Genomic DNA, 23033 nt, shown 5'->3' with positions numbered 1-23033 from the left:
GGTTAGATTTACATATTTCAACATCTCTTGTCATTATCTTATTTATTTTATTGTATGAATTGAACTTAATCAAAAAACTTATAATATCTTACACATTATTAAATTAATTGAGTTAGACTCTTTAATATTAAGGATATTTAATTTAAGATTGAAAATTGAATCCCAGTTTTTTTAACTGAAAAATTGAATCCAAGTTTAACTAATACTAATAAAATAAAATCAATGTAAAAGAAAAAAATAGTTATTCCTCAAACAAAAATCAATGTAATAGGGATTTTTTTTTATTTTATTAAATTAGTTTAGGTTACTAAGCAAGTTTGGGTGTTGGTCTGTGATAAATTCTATTAAGAAATTAGAACAATATCCATGCATGAAAGTAAAGTGCAAGTGATGTATTCATACATATCCTATGTTTTTCAATAAAAAGTAAAAAGTATCCGTGTAAAGAAAATTAGAGAGAGTGACAGAAATATATAAAACATAAAGAAACAAGTACCCCAATGGATAAATGAAGATCAACCAACTATTTTTCATATAAATAATAAGTTTAGTTTTGGTTATCTTAAGCAATTCTTGGGAACATAGTGTACTTTTGTGTTTGTTTTAAATTTTAAAAAACTTATTTCCGAATATAAAATATTTTTTTTGAAAATAACTTTTATTCGAAAAGTCTATGTTGATGTCAAGGTGAAAATAATATTTTTTTATTTTAATCTTCTGATTTATCACTTGTTCCATTATAGTGTGAAATTCATGTTTCACATTTTTATAATATTGCTTATATGTAAAAAAAAAAGGCTCTATATTAGTATTATCAACCGATAGTTGAGTCTAATGTAAGAGAAAATGATTGATTAAGTGATTTAAGACTATCATATAGTTCTAACTAATCTCTACATACTAGTAACATGTAATTGAATGATATTAATTTTTCTTGTAAATTTAAAAACTTAAATATATCATAGAAATTGTAAGGACTATAAACATGTGATGATTGAATATTATCTAATAGTTTCTTCTAACATAAAGGGGTGAACTTTTGAATCAAAGTTTGAATTCCGGCAAGGAGAAATACTTATATTTAATGTTCCATCTTAACTCAATTAAAATTGTCTCCAAAACATATACTTGTGAGAAAAAATGACTCTTTAAATGATTGTGTGGTCAATATATAACTTAAACCATTATCTTTTTTTATTAGATATATGTGCTAAAGTTAAGGTTAAATTATTTGGATATTGTCTGAATTTAATCATTGGTAAAAATAATTATTGGTCATATTTTATTTATTTTTTAGCTGAATTTTAGATTAATTAGAATTTTTTTTTGCTTGATGAACGGAAGAATTAAGAAGAAAAAAAACTTATAGGGACAGGGGGAGTCACGTTGTGTTCATTTTGTGATTGTTGCGGTTTACACCCTTACCGTTCACTTGTATTTATATGGCTGAAGATGGGCGAGAAGTTTAATAAACAACAATGACTTGTTAAAGAAAATTTTACATTCAGATGTTCAGAAAAAATTACGAAGGAAACAGCGTAAACTCCCTCAACATTTGATCAGCAAAGATGACATTACCAGAATAAGTAAGATCTTTTTAATACTCAGTCATTTCTTTTCTCATGAAAAAAATTATATATAGAGACGGTTTGTTTAATTTTTGTTGTTGTAATAAGCATTTATTTTAATAAAATAAATATTATTTTTATTTTTATTGTGTTTGTCTAAACTGTTTTTGTTAAAAAAAAATTGTTTATTTTAAGAAGCAAAACTTATATACTTATTAAAAGAATACTTATACAAAAGCACTTATTTTAAAGTTATTTTTTAAAAATTTAAATAAATTCACTCATAATCTGATTGTATCTTAAATTATGTTAATTTGTAGCAGTTAAATTTTGAATTTTCCCTCGTGTTAATCACGAGAATTTAATTTATATGTATTGATAGTGTAATTTTATTTTTTTTTTGCATAAGTATTAAATTTATTTTCTATCACAATATATTAATGAATAAGATAAGTGATGATAAGACTAGCTAGTTCCTATTTATTATCGATCTATAAAAGAAAGTTATATTGTTAATTTGTATAAATTAAATTCCAGTTACAATTCTTTGGAATTCGAATTTAGCTTTGGTTTCTTTTAATTTTTAACAAAATTAAGTTAGGTGTACTGGATTTGAATGTAAATAATGGCCGCAAAAAAGGTTCTCTACTCGATTATATTTCTCTGTTGCTAAATAAGCTTAAAACCACGTCTAAAAACAATGTCAATTTCTTTACTATTTTCTAGTCATTTTGTTTAGATATATTTCGTTAAATATTATATAATATAATAAAATTTAAGTCTCTGATAAATTTTAAAAATTGAAAAAGAGTAAGAAAATGTTTGATAGACACTTAGAGAGAGAAAATGATATAAATATGATGTAATAAGAAGAGAAAAATATAAAAAAATGAGATATGTTGATGAAATGTTTAAAATAAAGAGTAATTTGTATATCATTACTCAAAAGAGCATTCATATGATATAATCCTTAATCTTACACCAGGAAACAAAATATAGGTATCAAATGAACTTCCTAAAAACAAAAAAGATCATTAGAAAACATCTTATTATAACAAAAAAAGATTAAGAATTTCCAGGACAATGTGTTCTAATACACACAAAAAATCTCATTAGGTAAGACTCAGGGTCAAAGATAGTTTACAAACACTAAGTATTAAAGTTAACAATATCTCAAATGTGATAATCTTAACAATTTTAATAGATTTGAGGTTAAAACATTAGTGCTAAGAGGACCTAGATCAATCTTATTTCTTAGTCTCCATTAGAAGGCATAAGACTCAAGGTCAAGCATAGTTTAAGACCAACCCCATAGCGGAATGCAATTTTTGAATAACAAACAAAATTTTGTTAATTCAAACATAATTATAATATATGTATTATAGTAATATACTAATTTGTTATATTAATAAAAATTATTTGTTAATATCTAAACCATATATACCATTAGTGTAAATCTATAATTTTTATATTAAAGATTTAATCTTTACTAAATAAAAACCATATTAAATAAAATATGTAATCTTCAATATACAACATTTTTTCAATTAAAACATTGGAACAATACTCCCCACATTTGCAAAGTAACACTGAAAGGTCTTGTAGCCAATATCCAAAAGAAAAAAAAAATCAATTTTTAGTTACATTTCATTTTATTATTTAATGTATAAAAATTGCTTTTGATGGTTAAGATTTCGTGAACTCACTTTTGTAATTACAAGGAATCCACGTACTTGCAAGAGTTCTTTCTTAAAAAAGTAAACAAGTGGTACACTTTTTTTTTTTTTCTTAAGCTGAGGATATTTTGGTGAATCTAAAGAGAAGATATTAAATTATACATGAATTATCATATTGAACCATAGATTTTAAATTACCCTATCAGTTTGCAGCCAATTAATATGAAGAGCCACCAAAGGGGTTCAATTCTATTGAGCTGCCATATGCATGCTTGTTATGGCCACAGATTTTAAACAGGCTTTGTAGATCCACACTTTAGTTATTTAATAGAAGAAGCAAGGCAATTTTGATTTGGGGTCAAGTGTCTCCAAGATTCCCATGATTGATCAACATGCAAAGCTATAATTTAAACCCTAATGGTAAAAAAAAAAAAAAAGGTCTAAAAAGAGAGGAACATAAAAATATGGGAGGGACAAGTTAGGCAAGTGCGAAGTGGCGCATCGTCTCTCCCAACAGCCAAGGAAACGACCCAAACCAAAACATGGGGCTGATTTACGTACCAAAGCAAGAGAGAGAAAATTCATAGGCCGTGGTTACCAATTTTGCAATTGCAACAACCAAAAATGAAAAAAATAAAAAGGAGAGTCACCATAATAACCAAACTAGGGTCACGCGGCTACTTGGAAACTGAGAAGGGGTAATCTTAGAAGTTATCTTGGCTCTTTGACGAACCCTGGAGTCACCTTGTTTTGTGGTGGCTCCTTTATTTTCTCTCTCTGTCACTCTCTTTTCTTTCTGTCACCCACTCTTACATTACATGCATCTCATCTCAGCCAGATATATATAAACCACCCCTTTCATTGAATTTTCCTTTCAAACCACTTTCTTCCAAAATCCAATCTATATTCATCTGACGACATAATAATAAATATGCACCCCGCTTCAGGAATATGAGTGCGTCACAAAAGGCTCAACAAATTTATAATAATATTAATATGAAGAAAAAGGTTATGCAAATTTTACACAGTCAATTTAATCATAACTTATTATATATAATAATTTTTTTAATTTTAAAAATAATTATCTTAAAATAATTTAAATAATAATTTATAATTAAATAATATAAAATTATATATTATCAATATATAAACATTAAACTCTGTTAATATATTGAAACCAGCAAAAATATACTATTATTTGTGTGTGTTAGCAACGTACGATGATACCACAGAAACCACATCTAATTTCGTTTGGTGTTGGATATTTTTCATTGTTAGTTTTGTTTACACCCACATGCTCCCTGCCATTCCGGCCTAGACAGCCTAGTGATAACTGATAGTGATAACTGATAAGTGACTACTATCCTATGCTGTATCTTTGCGTGAATTAGATTAGATATTATTCAGAAAATAGTGCCTAAATTTAGTCGCTTTCTTTTTTTATTCAGAAATTTATTAGTCGCATTCTATATTTGATATTGGAAATTTAATTTTTGTATCTTTATATATTTTAATATAAATCTGTGGTTAAGAATAATTTAAATATATTCCAGTTATATTAAAAGATTTTAACTTCTATTTTTCGCAGGTAAACAATTTTAAGTTAAGTATATTGAAATTGATGATTTCGACTTTAAGAAAATGATATCCAAATAATTATGTTCGCTCCTATTGGTGAAAACCGATGGCAATTCAGATATCAAAATACCATTCATTGGTTTGTTCTCACTCAAGAAATTGCGATAACGAATAGGAAAAGGGCCACAAGCATGCATGCACTATTTGATCCCTAGGCCAGTCCTGCAGTCCATGATTATTTAGTAATTAACGAAGAAAAAAAAAACTCCGCCTGTCTTTTTTTTTTCTTAATTACTGATTTAGTTTTTATAATTTTTAAATTTATCTCTTTTGGTCTCTATAATTAATAAGTGAATTTTATTCTTTAAAGTTTATATTTTAATTGTCAAAAGATCTTTATCGTTAATTTTTTAAAATTTTATTAATTAAAGAATTTTAAAAACAAAAAATTTTTAAAAATTAAAATATAAATTTTAATAACTAAAAAAATTCGATTATTAACGGTAGGATATAAATAGAATAAATTTAAAAATTATAAAAATTAAATGGGTAATTAAATTATTATTTTTTATCCATTTTCCCTTTAGTCCAACGTTCTATACCTTGGATTGTAAAATACAAAAGTGAAGTGTAAGGGATCACATAATCACGCTACAATTCCTAAATTTGATATGATATTCCTATTCCTACATAGCTTTAGAGCTTTATTATTATTATTATTATTATTATTATTATTATTATTATTATTATTATTATTATTATTAGAGCTAAGCTAGAGCCTAGAGAAATAAAGAAACCGGAGGAAAAAGAGCAAAACAAAATACACGGACAATTAATTTTCTGTTTAGCTATACCTCATCCATTTATATGTCAATGTCGAAAGTCATACAATCTCTATTCCCTCAGGTTTCTCCAGTTAAAAATGAAAGCGAGTATAATGAAATACTATGTTAATTAAAAATTAATCAAGTGAGGACTATATAAATAAAAAAGGTACATAAATTCGAGGACTATATAAATAAAGAAGGTACGTAAATTCATTGTTTAAAATCGAGTCAATATATAATAGCAAGCTAATTGTGGTAATTTGTCGTTTTCTTCATTAATAAATATCTCTCCCACTTTTGCTTCTTGTGTCCTTAATTAAAAGCTACTTAGGAGCTTAATTAATCGACATAAAGTATCATTTTCAATGTTCAAACTATTACCGGTTTATTGTATTGTATCTCCCACCAGTCTCTTTAGATGTTGGCATATTCTATTGCAAATATATATATCTGGTGATTATTAATTCCTTTCTGTCGCTTCAAGTGGATGCTTTGCAAGATGCTATTCTATAAGAAAATTTAAGCTGAGAAGAAAGGATAATGAGACACTGGCTAGCCAATTTGAAGCCATGTTGCTACCAGAAATACGCACTTAACTATATTGTAAGTTTTTTTTATTTGAGACATCCTAATGATATATGCATTTTTAATGTTCGCTGGAAAATAATTACTATTCCACTGATATTTGGTAACTTTGTGGTTGATGGAATCGGTTACTTAGATTCTGCATATTTAAGAGATTTAAATAAGATAAGAGAGAAATTTTATTCCTTAATTATAAGATAAAAATATAATTCTAATATAAAAAAGTATCTTTTATTAGAGGAAAGATAAGATACTTACCTTATTTTTTCCTATTTACAATATCTGAAAGGAGAAGATTGAGATTAGATAATTTTATTTCTCCCCATATAAAAGACTATTGAGACTCAAGTAAAGATTTTGATTTCAACTCACATACTATTGATATTTGTTTATTTCTATGCCTCTAACTTGAGCATTAAAATGTCTTTGTAGGTATCCCCTACCACAGTTCGTGGAGAAGCTCACGAAAGTGCACTGTCGTGAGCAGGTATTGTCAAATCTGATAAGAATATTTGGTATTCATCGTGGGACAAGGAAAAAGTTTTCCTTTGATCACATCATCATCATCATCAATGGCGACAAACGACAACAACACCTCCACATGCAACCTAAATAGTACCACCACTAGGGCATGCAACCAACTTGTTTGGCATGCTCGCCATAGGAACCCCTGAAAATGGGAGCCCAACAATAGTACTGAAGATACCATGTCAGGTGTATGACAATCATTCCTTGATCATCACCCTGTAAAGGGAGATGAATGCCATGAAACAACAAAATGCCCAAGAGATGGAGGACCTCCGAAGGGAGAACATTGCCCTTAGAGAACAGTACCAGAAGATCCAAGAGGATAACAACTTGTCATCATGGAAACCGATGAAGTCGACACGATGTGGAGGGAACAAACTCTATCGATCACTTAATAGGTCCATAGAGTGGATAATTAGTTCCATCCTTTCATTGATGGCATCATGGAAACACCGCTACCACTCGGGTGGAAGATGTTAACGATAAAAAGATACGATAGAATCTCGAACCCAGATGAACATGTAGATCCATTCATCACCTAGATGAACCTATTCACTAATGACAATGTCATCATGTGTTGAGTATTCCCGACAACCCTAAGGGGAGCAACACTTCATTGGTACACTCGTCTACCAAGAAATTTAATCAGACTAAACTCATTTTAGCTCATTGATCAAAAGATCGAAACACGCAGACAAGTTAAATAAACATTGTTACGCGTAGTTGGCTTAGACCACAGATAACTTAGCTAAAGTTTTGGCTATGAAAAGGACCAAAAGATGAGTTACTTGGCTAAATCAAAAGTTTGAAACTCGTAGACAACTTAAATAAAGACTGCTACGTGCAGTTAGCTTAGACCACAATTAACTGCTAAAATTTTGGCTATGAAAAAAAAAACCAAAAGACCGAGTTATTTAACTAAATCCAAATATTGATACTAGCACTCGACTCAAACCATAGTTTTTTACTTCTAAAAGCTCTTGCAACCAATTTCAGAGCTCGGGGAACATATGTTCTACTTGAACTCGACAACCCCCGTACTCAATGGTCAGTCGAGTTGGCTATTCAGATCCAGAATATCTAGGAAATTTAAATAAGGCAAGAGAGAAACTTTATCCCTTAGTCATAAGATAAAGATATAATCCTAATACAATAAAATATCTTTTATTGGAGGAAAAATAAGATAATTACCTTATATTTCTTTATTTGCATTATCTCAAAGGAGAAGATTGATATTAGATAATCTAAATTTTCTTTATATAAGAGACCATCGAAACTTAGGTAAAGATTTTGATTCTAACTCACATACTATTGAAACTTGTTTATCTCTACGCCTCTGACTTAAGCGTTAGAGTATCTTTACAAGTATTTTCCACCACAGTTCGCAAAGAGGCTCATGAAGGAGCACCACCATGAGCATGTCTTACCAAATTTGACAAGAACAAATATTATTTTAAATGTAGAAGTTTTGCACAAATTTCTTTAAAACCTGAAACCAAGTTTAGGAGTAGTTATTTTACGCTTAGCTCTTGTATAAAAAAAATGTTGTATTTGGTTAAAGAAAAAGAAATAAATGAATGGCTTTGGAAAAATGTTTCTTTTTCATATATGGATCAAGATTAATTTTCCACATCATTGATAGAGTTAGCCATCTAGGAATGTTTTTACCTAGGTCGAATAGGAAAGGTTTACCATGATATCCCTTTCTTATTAAATGTTTTTTTTTTATTATCATGTTATTGGTATAAAATATTTATCGACTTTGCTGATGATTAATTTATGTCGAAAAATTTAATTGATCACCTTTAATAGGATCCCCTGCCTACCACATTTATTTCATCTACCTAATTTTTGTTTGATGATTTAGTATTTCGAAAATACTTATAACAAAAAGGCATATTTATTGTATAGTATACATAATTAAAATTTTTGTTTTTGTCGTGTATGAAGAACGCACCCTCTAATCTAAACATGTTTTTGTTGTGCACAATGCACAACAACAAAAAATGTAATTTTTGTGTATATTATAAATGATCTTTTTTAACCAACAAAAAAATTATATTATTAATTAATTAGAAATAGATATAACTTTTAAGATAATTATTAACTTGTTGTAAAATTTAATAAAATTATTTTATTTAATTATTTGTGATTGCATGGCAAAGTTACTAGATAGAATATTTTTCTCATAAAGAAAAAAGTAACGAAAATAACCTTGATATTGATAGGTTGGGGAATTAGTGTTAGAAAAGAGGGGGAAAAAAGCATTTTTACTAACATAATTAGGTCCTGCCTTACATCATTTTAACGTACAACTATATAGCCATGATGGAGGAAGGTGGCCCTCCAAGTGGCATGAACAGACTGACTTTATTTTTTATTTACAGAAAATACATGTAATATAGCCATGATCTTAGTAACTTAAGAAAAAGAAAATACATGTAATATTATGTCTAAAATACTAACAGGTTAACTGGTCCAACTAAGCGGGCTTCTTAGTTATCCTCTTAGGGAGTGATGGGCCTTCTTCCAGATTTGGCCCCATATCAGATATGCTCTCTGTGGGTGTTGTTGGATGTACTAGGCATATTGCTTGTGCACCCTCCTAAACTTATACAGATTTGGCCTCATACAGATGATCTGATTTGTATAAGTCATACGGATTACATAATCTGTATACTCATTCGATAACCTGATCCGCAAGTGTTTTTTTTTTAATTTTAAAAATATGTTTTACCAATTAATTTAAAATTAATGGCCTAAACAAGAGTTAAACTTGTAACTTTCGCATTGTTAGCATGATGCTCTAACCAACCGAGCTAATAGGCTAATTATGTTATAAAATAAATAATGTTGTTATATATAACAATAAAATTTCTAACGTATATTTAACACGCATGTAAATTTAAATAATAAGTTTTTTGACAATTAATTTGATATAACTTATACGATTAGCTAATCCGTATGTTTTTTTTTAATTTATTAATAAATTAATTTTTTTAAATAGTAAATATTTTAATTTATAAAAAATATACGAATTATATAATTCGTATAAGTTATATCAAAATTAATTGTCACAAAATTTATTATTGAAATTTACATGCACATTAAATATACATTAGAAAATTTACTATTATATATAATAATATTATTTATTTTATAATATAATTGATCTATTAATTCAGTTGGTTAGAGCGTTGTGCTAATAACGCGAAAGTCATAAGTTTAATTCTTGTTTGGGCCATTAATTTGTAACACATATTTTAAAAAAATTTTAAAAAATACTTACGGCCCGCTCTCTGGTTATAAATGTTACGCTTTTTTTTATCATGATCTTGATTTACATGGTAGTGATGGTACAACTTATAATTGCAAAAATCCATTGCTGCCAGGGTTTAACTCCTCATGGTTGCTTTTTAAGAGAGTCGTGATATGTGAATTACATTAATGGAAAGCCAAATCTTTTCGAATCACGTATATATATAAGTTCTGAAAAACCAACCAAACACAGTACTGACAATAAAAATGTTGGATATCCCAAGATTTGCTATTGCTTCATGATGTTTAAAAAGGAGATAATTTGGTGCTAATTTGAGATCAATTTCCATTCCACTTGTGATAATCCATCGCATGGAATTGGAATCAAAGGAAAGGACAGAGGGGAAGAAACAGAATGAGAGTGATGTGGATAGAAACTCCAATTCAAATGGGGTGGTGATCACAGTTTACACGGAATCAGTGAGAACTAGCTCCAGAAAGAAAACAAAGCAAGGTACATATTCTCGAGCTTTGCTTCTTGCTCACTCTCGAGACCTTAGAAATACACCGTCCCAAAATGTTCCATTGCCCACTAAAACTAAAACCAAGGTAATTACTAATTGATTATATTTCTCTCTTTTTCTTCAAGTGACAATTCACGGAAAAGTTAAAAAATATATAATATTTGAAGTTTTTCTAAAAAAAACTAGACTTAATTATCAATTTGGTCCCAAATTATTTTAAATGATTTAGTTTGATCCATAAATTCTTAGAATGAATCAATTTCATCTTCAAATTTTTAAAATGTTCAATTTTATCTTTAAATTCTTAAAAATGAATTAATTCAGTCTTCAAATTTTAAAAAATGTAAGATCAAATTGAACTTTTTAAAATAATCTAGGGACCAAATTGATCCACTTTTAAAATTTTAATGATCAAATTGAACTTTTTATAATTTTTGAGACCAACCTTCTAAAAATTTAGGGACTAAATTGATATAAAAAAAACTGTATATAAATTTTGTCCTTTTGCCAAATTTAAGTGAAGGGTGTATGGTTAACTTAACTCTAACAGGTTCCAATATGCTCGCGCTGCTCCTCAACCCCAAAACCTCCAAGCCCAGGTACCTGCGGAAATGAAAGAGTCGTGTTCAAAGAGAGCGAAGAAAGAAACCCAAATGCCTCCTCGTTTTTGGTATATTTGCCATTAGCATTAATTGCTTTTTCTTTGTGTGATTCTGTGTTTTACTATTTTGATTCGGAATTGAAGTCTTGGAATGAAATTTGTGTTTATCTTTATAAGGAATGTTAGTAATATTTTCTTGTCTTTCTCTTTCTAATATTCTCATTGCCATCAATATTGAAATTTATTAAAAATCATTCATTTTAATAATTTTATTTATCATTAATGTTTCTTACTTAATCTAGAAGCGAAACATATTAAAATTTGTAATTTCTAACAATTTTTTGCCAATCACACGTAAAGTATTAATAAAAAGAGAGTGTGACCATCGTTTCTTTTATCTTTATTTATTTGTATAGTAAAATGAAAAACACGTTGAAATAGTTTTCTTGCAAAGAAATCTAGTGGTAAAGGAGATTCTGACCGTGGGCTATATTTATTTGCAGATTAAAATGAAGAATATGTTGAAACAGTTATCGTGCAAAGAAAACTAGTGGTAAAGGATATTATGATCACGGTCTTATGTAGGGCAACAAATATATTTTTGTACCCCGATGGGTTGATTTTTTTCCTTTTCATCTTCGATATTTCTCATATTGAAAATCGACACGTTTCATTTGGTTTTTTAAGCTGGTCTCTCCACATGCATTTCTTGTTAACTTAAAATTGATCATGAAAAAGTGTTAAATTCGTTTTTAAAAGTGTAATGCAAATTTATGAAAAATGAAAAACATAAATTTAGTCCTTTAATAAAAAAATGTGATAAAAGTCTTATCGATAAATTTGTGAAATCATTTTATTATTAAAATAAAATTTTTAATAATTAATTTAACAATAAATTATATTTTTATGATTAATTTGAAATTAAATTATAAAATTAATTATAATTAAATTATCTTTAAGATTAATTTGTTGTGTTTTTTTTACATTTATACACCAAATTTAAATTTTTCATTTTTTTTAAAGATCAATTTATCAACGTCTGCTTTGCTAGCTTAAAAAAATATTGGCGTCTCACTTTTATAAACAAAGTTGATTATTTAGTGGTTGATAACGTTTAAAAGAGAGGTGGGGGAAAAGTACATATAGTAGACTTGAATGGGTAATGGGAAGACAGATTGCATTATATCCGTCCCTGTTATTTTATCAAATGATTATTGTCGTTCGTGGAAATTCTTAAGCGAAAGATTCGGAAGGTCATAGAACCTTTGAGAGAGAAACTTTCTAAGGTGGATCTAGGAATTAGGTGATTCACCCACGAGTTCGCTATTTTATGCCGTTGGATTTAAATGAAAAATCATGAATGATTCAGATTGTTTATGGTATTCAATTTTTTAAAAGATTAACTTTTCCATGTGAACTGGAAATTGACATTTTTAGCCTTCATATAGTCCTACAAAAATTATGACAGGTTACAAATAAATGATAAGTAGAAAGATTAATTTTTCCATGTGAATCAGAGAGATGATTTAGATTAATGACAAGTTATTCGTTATAAGCCAATTGATTAAGATTAAGTGTTAATACTTTTTAAAAAATTGAACTCACACATGGACCCTAAAAACATGTAAGATTGATTTTATGGATGTATCACATGTATGTTACACAATCAATTGATATATCTCATGTAAGATACTTTGTTAAGTTAAAGAAAAGACTTAATAGAGAGATTAACTAAACATGTATGAAAGCAAGAGTGACTTGTGCAAAGGCATAGGTATGGTACTAGTTACATATTCAAAAAATATTTTTTTTTTGTTAAATTCAAAGACTAAAGTGATAACATTTATCAAATTTAGGGATTAAATTAAGAGTTTAATTGTAATTTGTATGTAAATAAGTTATTTGTCTTGTTAAGGTGACTCATTAGATTTTAATCTCTACTTATTTAGTGGTTCTTTAACTGGTGGTAGAGAATAATAAAACATAATATGATAGGTGGTTTGCACATATGAAGACTTCTACACTTAAGTTAGAAAATATTTTTACAAAGTAATAGTATATATGAGATGAAGATACAAATATAAGAGTGGAAGTTGTTGACCTCAAATAGTGATAACTATGAACCCAAAAAAGCAATAATTGTATTTCAACATATAATGTTATTTTCAAATTATGTTTTTAATCGTTTATCACAATATACAAACAAAAAAATGACTATCACTTTGGGCTCTTTAATGATATGCAAATCACTTGACTAACAATGTTGATATTATGTCATCAGTTAACGTTAGTACTTAACAGTAAAGACTAAAAGTCATAACAAAAAAAATGTTAGGAGGACTTTGGGGATCAAAATTTAAATTAAGAACTAAAATTCAAAAATGTTTAGGAACCAACATGATAGTAAGCCCTTAAGTTTTTATAAGATAGTTCCGTCCAAATTTTAGCTTGCTTGTTTTTCGATCTCATTTCTCACTCCCATCCCATCAAACCCACAATGCCTAATTAGATATAAATGTAATGTTCAAACCCTACTCTACATTGCACAACAATATATGCACAATGGATGCAGGAGGCACAAAAAGGCAAGACAACCACCAATTGCAAATCAAGAGGATCTAAGTCAATTGATTGAACACATGCGTGAGTTGTTGTAAATCTTCTGATATTGTCTTCAATTCCTACAAATAATAAAAAAAAGAATTGCAAAAAACTAAATGGATTTAAAAGCTAATACCAATCCCCAGTCTTGAGTCAACCTTTTCTGGAGAATAATGGTCGATTAGAATGGGGGCAAAAGTTGTATTAGTGTGGAGAAAGAGTAGTCTTTGGAGGCATGCGAGGATTTGGAACCAAGGGTTATGCTACTAGGTTGGGATGTGAGGTTTATAGATAGAGCAGGGTTTCTTGGGAAGAGAAGATTGTGCTACAGGTTTGGGGAAGTTTAAGATTGATTTTAGGGTTTTGAGATTACAAAGATGAAGCATCTGGGCTTATAATTATCTGAAATTTAACGAAAAAATAACATCACTTTAGTAAATTCAATTTTTTTAGAATTTTATAGCACTAACGGCATTGGTGTAAAACAGATGATCTGGACAATGTAGCAAACTTGAAGGACCAAAATGGAAATTATAAAATATAAAGGACCAAAGCAAGAATTACTACAAAATAAATGACCAAAATGAAAACTACAACAAAAGCTCAGAGCGTTTGACAAGCTGCGTCATATACGGTGCCGCAAGCATGCAGCCAAGGCGCTCGGGGTCCTAATCAGTAATCACTAATCAGCAGAGTTCCCACCAAGGAGGCAAGGATTACACATTTTCGGTAGTGATCATATCCATGATGATAGCAATATACATACTCCTAAATTGGGTAAAATAAAAACAATAATCTCTAGGCCGACATTTGACAGGGTTCTAAACACCTGCTGGAAAGTCAAATAACAATAGTGGATCCAAGGGCATGCAGAATACAGGACATTCCGTATTCCTAACACTATCAAATAGTAGTAGTATGATTTATTATAAAGTAATTCAACCTGTACAGAAAGTAAATCATACATTGGAAGAATAAAGCATCAGTTCAAAATGAAATTATTTGGGACGTCTTATCGTTCTCCCTAAATATCACCTGTGTTCAATTTCACCACTTTGCATGACCGCATAATAACTAGTCCAACCTATGGGATCTAACAATCATAATGAACTGAATCTCCTAGACCTAGAAATCAGAGGCAGAGCACTCTAAAATTTCCTTTTGTACAGTCTATTTAAAAAAATTATAAAAACAGGGAAAGTCACGGTGGTACCATATCAATCTATAAATGAGATGAACTGCTATAATCTGCCAAATAAATTATAAAATGCTCTGGCATAGCAACAAAACCAGCCATGCCAAGATCACTGACATACTATTTGCAGAAGAACAGCTCTTTCCCCACATTTCTGTAGTTCATAATTTACCTTCTTGCATTTGCTATCCTATGCCTCCGTCGTCTTCTAGACCTTCCTAACAATATCCTGTGGAGTCCTCGTCCAGAGACAGCAGCAGAACCTGTAGATGCAACACTCTGCAAACCAAAATGATCAACATCAAAATTATCAGCAGCACGGTCCTGATTATACCTAATGTTTGGCAAAAAGTGGCCAGTTCTCCCCAAACCAATGGACCTCACCGAGAAGAAATCATCCTCTAGATATTCCGAATCAGAATCATACTCATCACTATAAAAAGCATGGTCATTTGGCTCCAGCACATAATCCCCAAGTACCATAGCCCCTGGTGTTGAAGATAAAATTGTGCTAATCACATCACTTCGTTCTCTTTCACACTCAAATCTCTTCCATTTTTCTTCTTTTATTGGGTCCACTTCTCGCGGTCGTGCAAATGGATGCTTAGACCTAACATGTTTCCTAAGCTCCTTGTAATTCCCCACAAAAGAGCAATCATCTTGCATGCAACTTCTTTTCTTGGCATTCAGAGACTTCCGTGCTGCTTCAACCACTGTCCAACCTTTCACCTGCCGGCGACAAAGGGGGCAAAGAAGCTCAGGAATTTCAGTATTGTCTTTAGATTCACCTGTGCTTAAATCAATATTGGAATTGTTTGCTTCTGGCTGCAAACTTTGAACAGATGTTGCTTTAGTATATGCCTTTTTGTATTGTTCAAAACAGTTTGAATAGCGATGACTAGTAGCACACATGTATGGGCGACAACCCTTGTAATAAGATGAACAAAGGAGAAGGATAGCATTGTGGGGGACCTCCATACAGACTGAGCAGGTTGCATCTTCCCAATCTTTCTTCTCCGATGCTTTAGAAGAGTTGTTCCTTACATTAACATCTTTCAGATTTTTTCTTGCACACGATAAAAGATGCGGGGTTGCCCTCTGACCTTGAGCCTTGCTCCGCAACTTACCAACTTTAGCCATCAACAAAGTGAACCTGAAACTGATCAAGGAAAGACAACCATCATGGTAGATCTTTTTAAAAAGGAGAGAAATTCTAGCACAATAAATTAAAATGATCATTCCAAACACAATAAATAAAGCGTCTAAATTGACATGATATCACTTATACGACTTTGTAGTAATTTTTAGCAGTTACATCTATAAAGGTCTTGAGCAACAAAGACATGTAAAAAGATAATAATGATTCTCCACAAAAATGGGACAAATGGTAGTATTAGATCGAGATTACTAAAGCATGTGTTTAAACAATAAGCAGAAACGCAACATTATGCCATCCCTGCTCACCACACAATTAGCACTAATCATAACTCATCCGTAAACTAATAAAGGGCATAAAAGCCCAGGGAAATTCTAGCATAAGCTCCTCACCATTTTTAAACATGCAACATAACACAACTAAGATAAAACACCAAACAACATATTACAGAAAATTTGGGGGGGGGGGGATTATAAACAAGGCAACCAGAAATTCAGGATCCATGACTCAAAAAATTAAAGGGAAAATAAGTATCATCACTAGCATGCAAAGATATATAAGTAATAAGTACCATCATTAGAAAAGACAACAAATAAAAATCAAAATAAAGGTTTGTAAAACCAATCCATCTATATCATTCCCATTACACATTAGCTGAACATCCCATGGAAATGAAATCTGAAATGAAACATACAATACAAAGCTAGAAGAATGAATTCACTCAATCTTTCTCATTTTGATTTATGCATCCACGCTGCCAGACATTAGTCTTGATCTAATATATTCAATTCCATCAAGGATAAACCACTGTGACTTTAATGTCCCATTGAATTTCACTCAGTTCTGTCATTACATGCTTCTTTTCTTTTAATGTCCTGATTTTATGCATCCAAGTTTCCATTTTGTCATTGAAATACACTAAATGCATAACAATATGAGATACATAAAACAAGCACCCTATTGTAGAGTACTATAACGAAAATCATAGAAATCTATACAGAGAAAACTACATCCATCATCCTTTAGAAGAGGAATGACAGAAAACAAGGTAGTTAAAATTGGAATTTTACCTTAAAACAGGAATCGGAAATCAACTCGTAGGATTTTACAAAATTCATAATCCATATTCCATAGATCTCATGCATCATATTCATAACTCACAAAGTTGAAAGAAACTTAACAAACACTTCCAAAACACAAGTAGTCAAGAACACAACAAAGCATTACAATGCATCAAACTTAAACACAAAGCAAATAGAAATACTCTAATCCTAGAATCTAGATGTCTAATCTAGCAAACATGTCAGAGGAAGACAGACCAAGAACAGCAACAACTCAGCAAACAGAGGAAGAACGCAGAATGGAGTAGAATCAGCTTATTACGGTGATTAGGGTTCACCAAATTGAAAAATGCGTGCGCGTGATGTTAGGTCAGTCATGAGAGATAAATAAGAAATCAAGCCGGTAAAAAGCAAACCATGTCAGAAAAAAGTGGTGTGGGTCAAATGTTCAAATGGGACACTGGCTAAATCAGAAAATTGATGGATTTTACTGATTTTGGGATTTAAATCGGGATTTACCTCAGTAAGGATTTTACCTACAATTTGAATCGCTAAATGGAGGGCGAGCCCTGACATAGTGGTAAAGTTGTGCCTTGATGACTGTTGGTCATGGGTTCAAATCTGAAAACAACCTCTTTACATATGCAACAGTAAGGTTGCGCAAATGACCCTACCCTATACCTTCGTACAGTGAGGAGCCTTCTGGCAGTGGGGCATGTTAGTTTTTAAATCTCCAAGTGGGATTAAATTTGTAAAATAGAGGGATATTACAATTTGAATCCTGATTTTAACTACGATGATAGAAAATCTACTTTTTTTCATCAAAAAGGTCATGCAGCCCATAAGGTAAATCAGCCCATAAGAATCATTGCATACTTTATGATACACTTCTGACTTTTCTATATCATGATTTTAAAATCCTTTACTTCCAACAGTTGAGCAGTTGAGCACTATTTGATGTCACATTTAAATTCAGCAAGTAATAATACACTTAATGTATCGAATGCTTATTCACATAAGATTAGGGTTTCCTTATGACTGCACTACAATTTTAATTGTGAAAACTGTTCAAGATATCCTTAACTACAGTATCAGACTATGCACAACCAGGCAATCAATCTTAACTAGATGATAATTAATGAACCAAAAGGGTCCAGAAAAGTTATGTGACTGGAAAATATACAAATGAAACATAAACTAAAAATTATTTTAAAAAAAATCACATTCATGACTATTTTCTAATGCCAGGAAAGAAAATTAATCTCCATCAGCACAAATCAAGAATTGTGAAAGTTGATCCATTGTCACAAAAACCAGACTAATGGATTACCAGTTCTGATATGAATTATGACAAATTACCTTTTGAAAAGGATAGAATGAAAATCTCTTTTGTGACAGAAATAGTGGAAGAAATACGCCAGACCAAGTTAGGCCTTGCCAAAGTCTGGCTTAACCTGCTTTACAATATTTCGGACAAAGCCTGGCCTATTAAATTGTTACAAACCTTTTTTTAGGTTTGGCCTAACCTATTAACCTGTTTAAAGGCCCATTTAAATACACTGATGGTACTATCTTTAAACAGGCCAATAAGCTTATAGGTTAATGATCCTATCACTGAAAAGAACAATAAAGTTACAGGCTGAAGTGTCTATCGCTAAACAAGTTAATAGACTTATAGGCTAACGGGCCTATTGCATTAGAAACAGTTAAAACCACAAAACATATTGCATTTCATATCCATTAAAACCAACTAAAGTAAGAAGCATAGTGCCATAGTTGTTAAAATAATGATCTGATATTATACATCAAATATTAATTTTTTTATTAAAAGTAATACTCCTAAAGTAATATTTATAAACAGACCAGCCCATCAAGCCTAATAGGCTTTTTAAAAGCCTGCAATGTTACCAATTAAACAAAAAAGTTTTTAAAAAAGCCTAAGCCGAATGAATAATATTTACAAATCTTTGGTTTTTAACCATGCCAAATGAATAATATTTATGAACCTTTGGTTTTTAACCGTGCCGAATGGCATTGTGTAATCCATGTAGCCGACCTCACCTAGTGGGATAAGGCTTTGTTGTTGTTGTAAAAAGTCTAGGCCTAGCCTTTTTGCTAAACAAGACATGCCAAGTGCTAAATGGGACAGGTTCTAGGCTCTTGTTGGGCTGCCTGGCCTAATTCAACCCTTGCACAAGAACAAACATTTATGACTTCTTTCCCTAACACCCGAGGGCCAAAGGAAAACCCAAACCGGGCGAAAGAATTCATGATAGAACTAGTAGTTACTGTTCATAACCTTGACTCAATTGGAAATTGCACACACATTCCAATGAATAAACGCGGACAATAATTTTAAATGCATCAACTATATGAAGAGAAGGAAGGATTTGAAGAATTCAATAACCTCAAGAAAAGCATGGTTTTGACAACAAAATGCTAAATATGGTCTTTAAAACAATCAATTATAAACCAGTACAGAAGAGTCTTCTGAAACTAACAAGGTTATAACAAAAGGATGTCATTCAATCCAAAGCATATCAAATGACAAACAATTGAAGAAAAAAAAAGTATTCAACTCAACAGGTTTCGTTGTTGAGCTTGGTTAAATTATCATAAGAATCTACCTTGCAGTCTTGTAACAACTACAACATTTCAGAAAAGCACAACTTTGATGACAATTTTTTTTTTTATTTCCAGACACCACCAATAAAATATAGTCAAGGGAATTCGGTATCATCAACTTATACCATAAGTTGTGTCCTGTCATACCTGATTCCTATATAGTGAATAACATCTTAAATAGAAGAGCTGCAACAAAGTAACTCATTTGGCGTGAAACAAACAACATCTTGATTGGATTTTGAAGTCTCTCCTGATCTAGATTCAAGAAAATCATTAAAAAAAAAAAAAAAACTCATCCATTCTCTATGTAGTGCTAGATAGCAAACAGTCCACAAAAAGTAAGCCACATGTTCTGCATTCAAATGTCCACTGATTTTAAGGATAGCATCCAAAAAGTAAATAAGAAATGAAAAAAAAAGGTGAAACAGAATTACTCAACATCAACATAAATTTTTTCCAGTGTATCATCGTTTTTTCATAAACAACAAGGTCTTATAAAACGGTCCACAACCATGATTTGGCCCCAATATCATGGTTTTTTAAGTGTCTGCAGCCGCAATGTGGCCACTAAGCCGCATTGGCCGCATTTGTCCATGATTCACGTAATATCAAGAAAAGCAACAAAAACAAAACCTTGCTCGCAAATCATAATATCTGGAATCCTCAGTTTAGGAGGTCAACTGATGAAAAACAAAAACACTTCCAACAGATGCTCAGGCATTAAGTAATCCACCACTTCCACATTGAATGGGAAAATCAGAGCATCCATATTCTTTTCTAACGCCACGTCAACATCATCAAGGCAACATGATATCAAACATCAGTGTCTATTAAAGAATAAAGTCATTATACGTCCATAAGTCAAAACACCTTCTTCTAGAAAGAAACAAAGCACAGAACACGTATATGTCATAACAACAACCAAGTGACAAGTGGCAATTTACAGAACATGGCATTAGTCACTTCCCATAAAAGGAAACGATCCAAATTCCAAACAATTGGAATTGTTCATATTATATTTGATTCGCTTAGAAGTACAGCATGAAGTTTTCAAAATACATCTAAGCGCGAAATTCTCGATTATAACACGCAAGCACACACTTATGTCACAGTTAGAAAATGCAGAGTGAGAATCAGAGACGAAGTTATAAAAAAACAAAAACGGTTAAATATCTTGACACGCTCGCGGAATTCAGGATCGCAAATCCATTCTAATCTAAGGAGCGTGCGCAAACGCAATTAGGCGGTGAAATTCGTAAATCGAGACCATAGGCACATATTAAACGAATTTTTTTTTTCTAAAAGCACGTGCAGATTTAGAAACATTGCCAGGATTGCACAGAAAATAATGAAAAAAAAAAGAAGGAAAACATGAAACGAGAGGCATCAATGGAGAGTGAGAAAACCCTCGCGAAGAGAGGAATACCTGGAACTGGAATTCTGCGAGAAATGGTTGGAGAGGAGTCGTTCGTTCGGTTGAAACTGTGATAATGAAGGAAATCGGTGCGAGTATCCGATCTTCGCGCTCACGTTCTCTATAATCCGAAAAAAGAAAAAAAGAAAAAATGGCTGGCAGAGGTGACGTGTTTCGGTTCTGCAACGCCTAACCTACCCAATGCAGCTTTTCTTTCTTCTCACTTCTTCACGTTTTATAAATAACCATATTTAAAATGAAAATAGAAGCGTTGCGTTATTGCGGGCTCATGAGCCTGGTTAACAGTTGGGGATTTGCTTCCTACACCCTGAGTTTTTCTAATACACCATTCATTTTTTTTAATTCCAATATGGCCAATATGTAAGTCCCAAATAATTTAAAATTAATGGTCCATACAAGTCTCGAATATGTGATCTTTGTGTTATTAGCATGATGTTTTAACCAATTAAACTAAGAGGTCAATTATGTTAAAAACAATTAATGTCGATATATATAACACTAAAATTTCTAGAATACATTTAATACACATATAAATTTATGTAATAAATTTTGTAATAATTAATCTTTATCTAATAATTTATTTTTTACATATATAGATTTTAAATAAAAATCATAAGTTTAATAAAAAATTATATATGTAAAAAATACATTATTAGATCAAAATTAATTATATAAACTTATATGTATATTAAAAATACATTAAAAAATTTAGTGTTATATATAACGACATTGATTTTTTTAACATAATTGGATTATTGACTCAGTTGGTTAGAGCGTCGTACTAGTAACACAAAAATCACAAATTCAAGACCTATGGGCTATACGTAAGGATATTTTTAATTTTTCTCTCTCACTACTGTATGTATGAAAAAATATGCTTGGTGAAGAAAGAAAATCCCTAACAGTTGCTATACCGTAATCGGCCCATTTACCTTTCCTCAAAAGCCCATTCATGTGTTTTTTTCTAGTTTAACTGTTATATGTAAAGTAATATTTACACTATTAAGTATTAAAGTATTAACTAATAATTGAGAGGAATTTTCTTCTAAAAAAATAATTGACAGGAAATTTAATATAATTATTTTAAAAATTAATAAATTTATCAAATATAATAATTTGTAATTACATGAAAATGTAAAAATTCTTTACCCTAAGAATATATTTAAGTTAAATTCTTTTTATTTTTAAATATACAAGCAGAAATAGTTTCCTTTTAACGGTAAACAAAACAAAAAAGGATAGATACTACGTTTCCTTTTCATGTCTTTAGTTTCGTGTATTTAAGCATTTTCCTTTCTTTAACATTTTCTTCCTTTCCTCCCAAGTTCGGTATTTATGCAAAGTAGGAAAGAATTGATTATTATAATTTATTATGTTTGTTCCACAATATCTTTTTATCTTTTAAAATAATGCATTTTTTAAAAAGATCATTAACTATACAAATTATAATTGTTTTTTCAATACTTTTTTTTTTCAAACTATAATATTATATGAAGTAACCCCATAAAAAATTATGAGTAATCTTCATTAGAGATTGTGAGAAAATAAAAGGTGAATATTCCTGCAACACGATTTATTTCATACTAAAAAATTAATCATGATTTGAGCATTGAACCACTTGACTAAGGAGCATAAATCATTATCGCATGTACCAACCATGATTAGTATTCAATACAAATTATAATAAAATAACTATATTTAACAATAGTATCATTTTTAACTGGTTTGGTCAACATGAGAATCACTTATCACGTATGCAGATACTATGGCCATATTTAAAGGCTTGTAATTAGTGTGGAACTTGACATACAAGAA

General features: G+C 30.5%; 1 protein-coding gene and 1 long non-coding RNA gene across 3 annotated transcripts; one reads left to right on the top strand and one right to left on the bottom strand.

The window, feature by feature from the left end:
* Positions 1-1307: 1307 nt before the first annotated feature.
* On the top strand, positions 1308-7400 carry LOC121175046 (uncharacterized). Its single transcript, XR_005891983.1, has 3 exons — positions 1308-1586; positions 6134-6252; positions 6667-7400. It is a non-coding gene; the product is annotated as an uncharacterized lncRNA (long non-coding RNA).
* Positions 7401-14668: 7268 nt separating this feature from the next.
* LOC100812579 (uncharacterized) lies at positions 14669-21418 on the bottom strand. Of its 2 annotated transcripts, XM_041016023.1 has the most exons (3): positions 21210-21418; positions 19931-20038; positions 14930-16100 (listed from the first exon to the last, which is right to left on the bottom strand). In XM_041016023.1, the coding sequence occupies exon 3, from the start codon at positions 16079-16081 to the stop codon at positions 15110-15112; it is 972 nt and encodes a 323-aa protein (XP_040871957.1). In that variant the 5' UTR covers positions 16082-16100; positions 19931-20038; positions 21210-21418; the 3' UTR covers positions 14930-15109. The 2 variants fall into 2 exon arrangements, with proteins under 2 accessions (NP_001356105.1, XP_040871957.1); NM_001369176.1 differs by lacking the exon at positions 19931-20038 and having other exon boundaries at positions 14669-16100.
* Positions 21419-23033: the final 1615 nt, after the last annotated feature.

This window comes from Glycine max, chromosome 6, assembly GCF_000004515.6.
Source record: "Glycine max cultivar Williams 82 chromosome 6, Glycine_max_v4.0, whole genome shotgun sequence".
NCBI lineage: Eukaryota > Viridiplantae > Streptophyta > Magnoliopsida > Fabales > Fabaceae > Glycine > Glycine max.
This window is presented reverse-complemented; position numbering and strand designations above follow the sequence as displayed.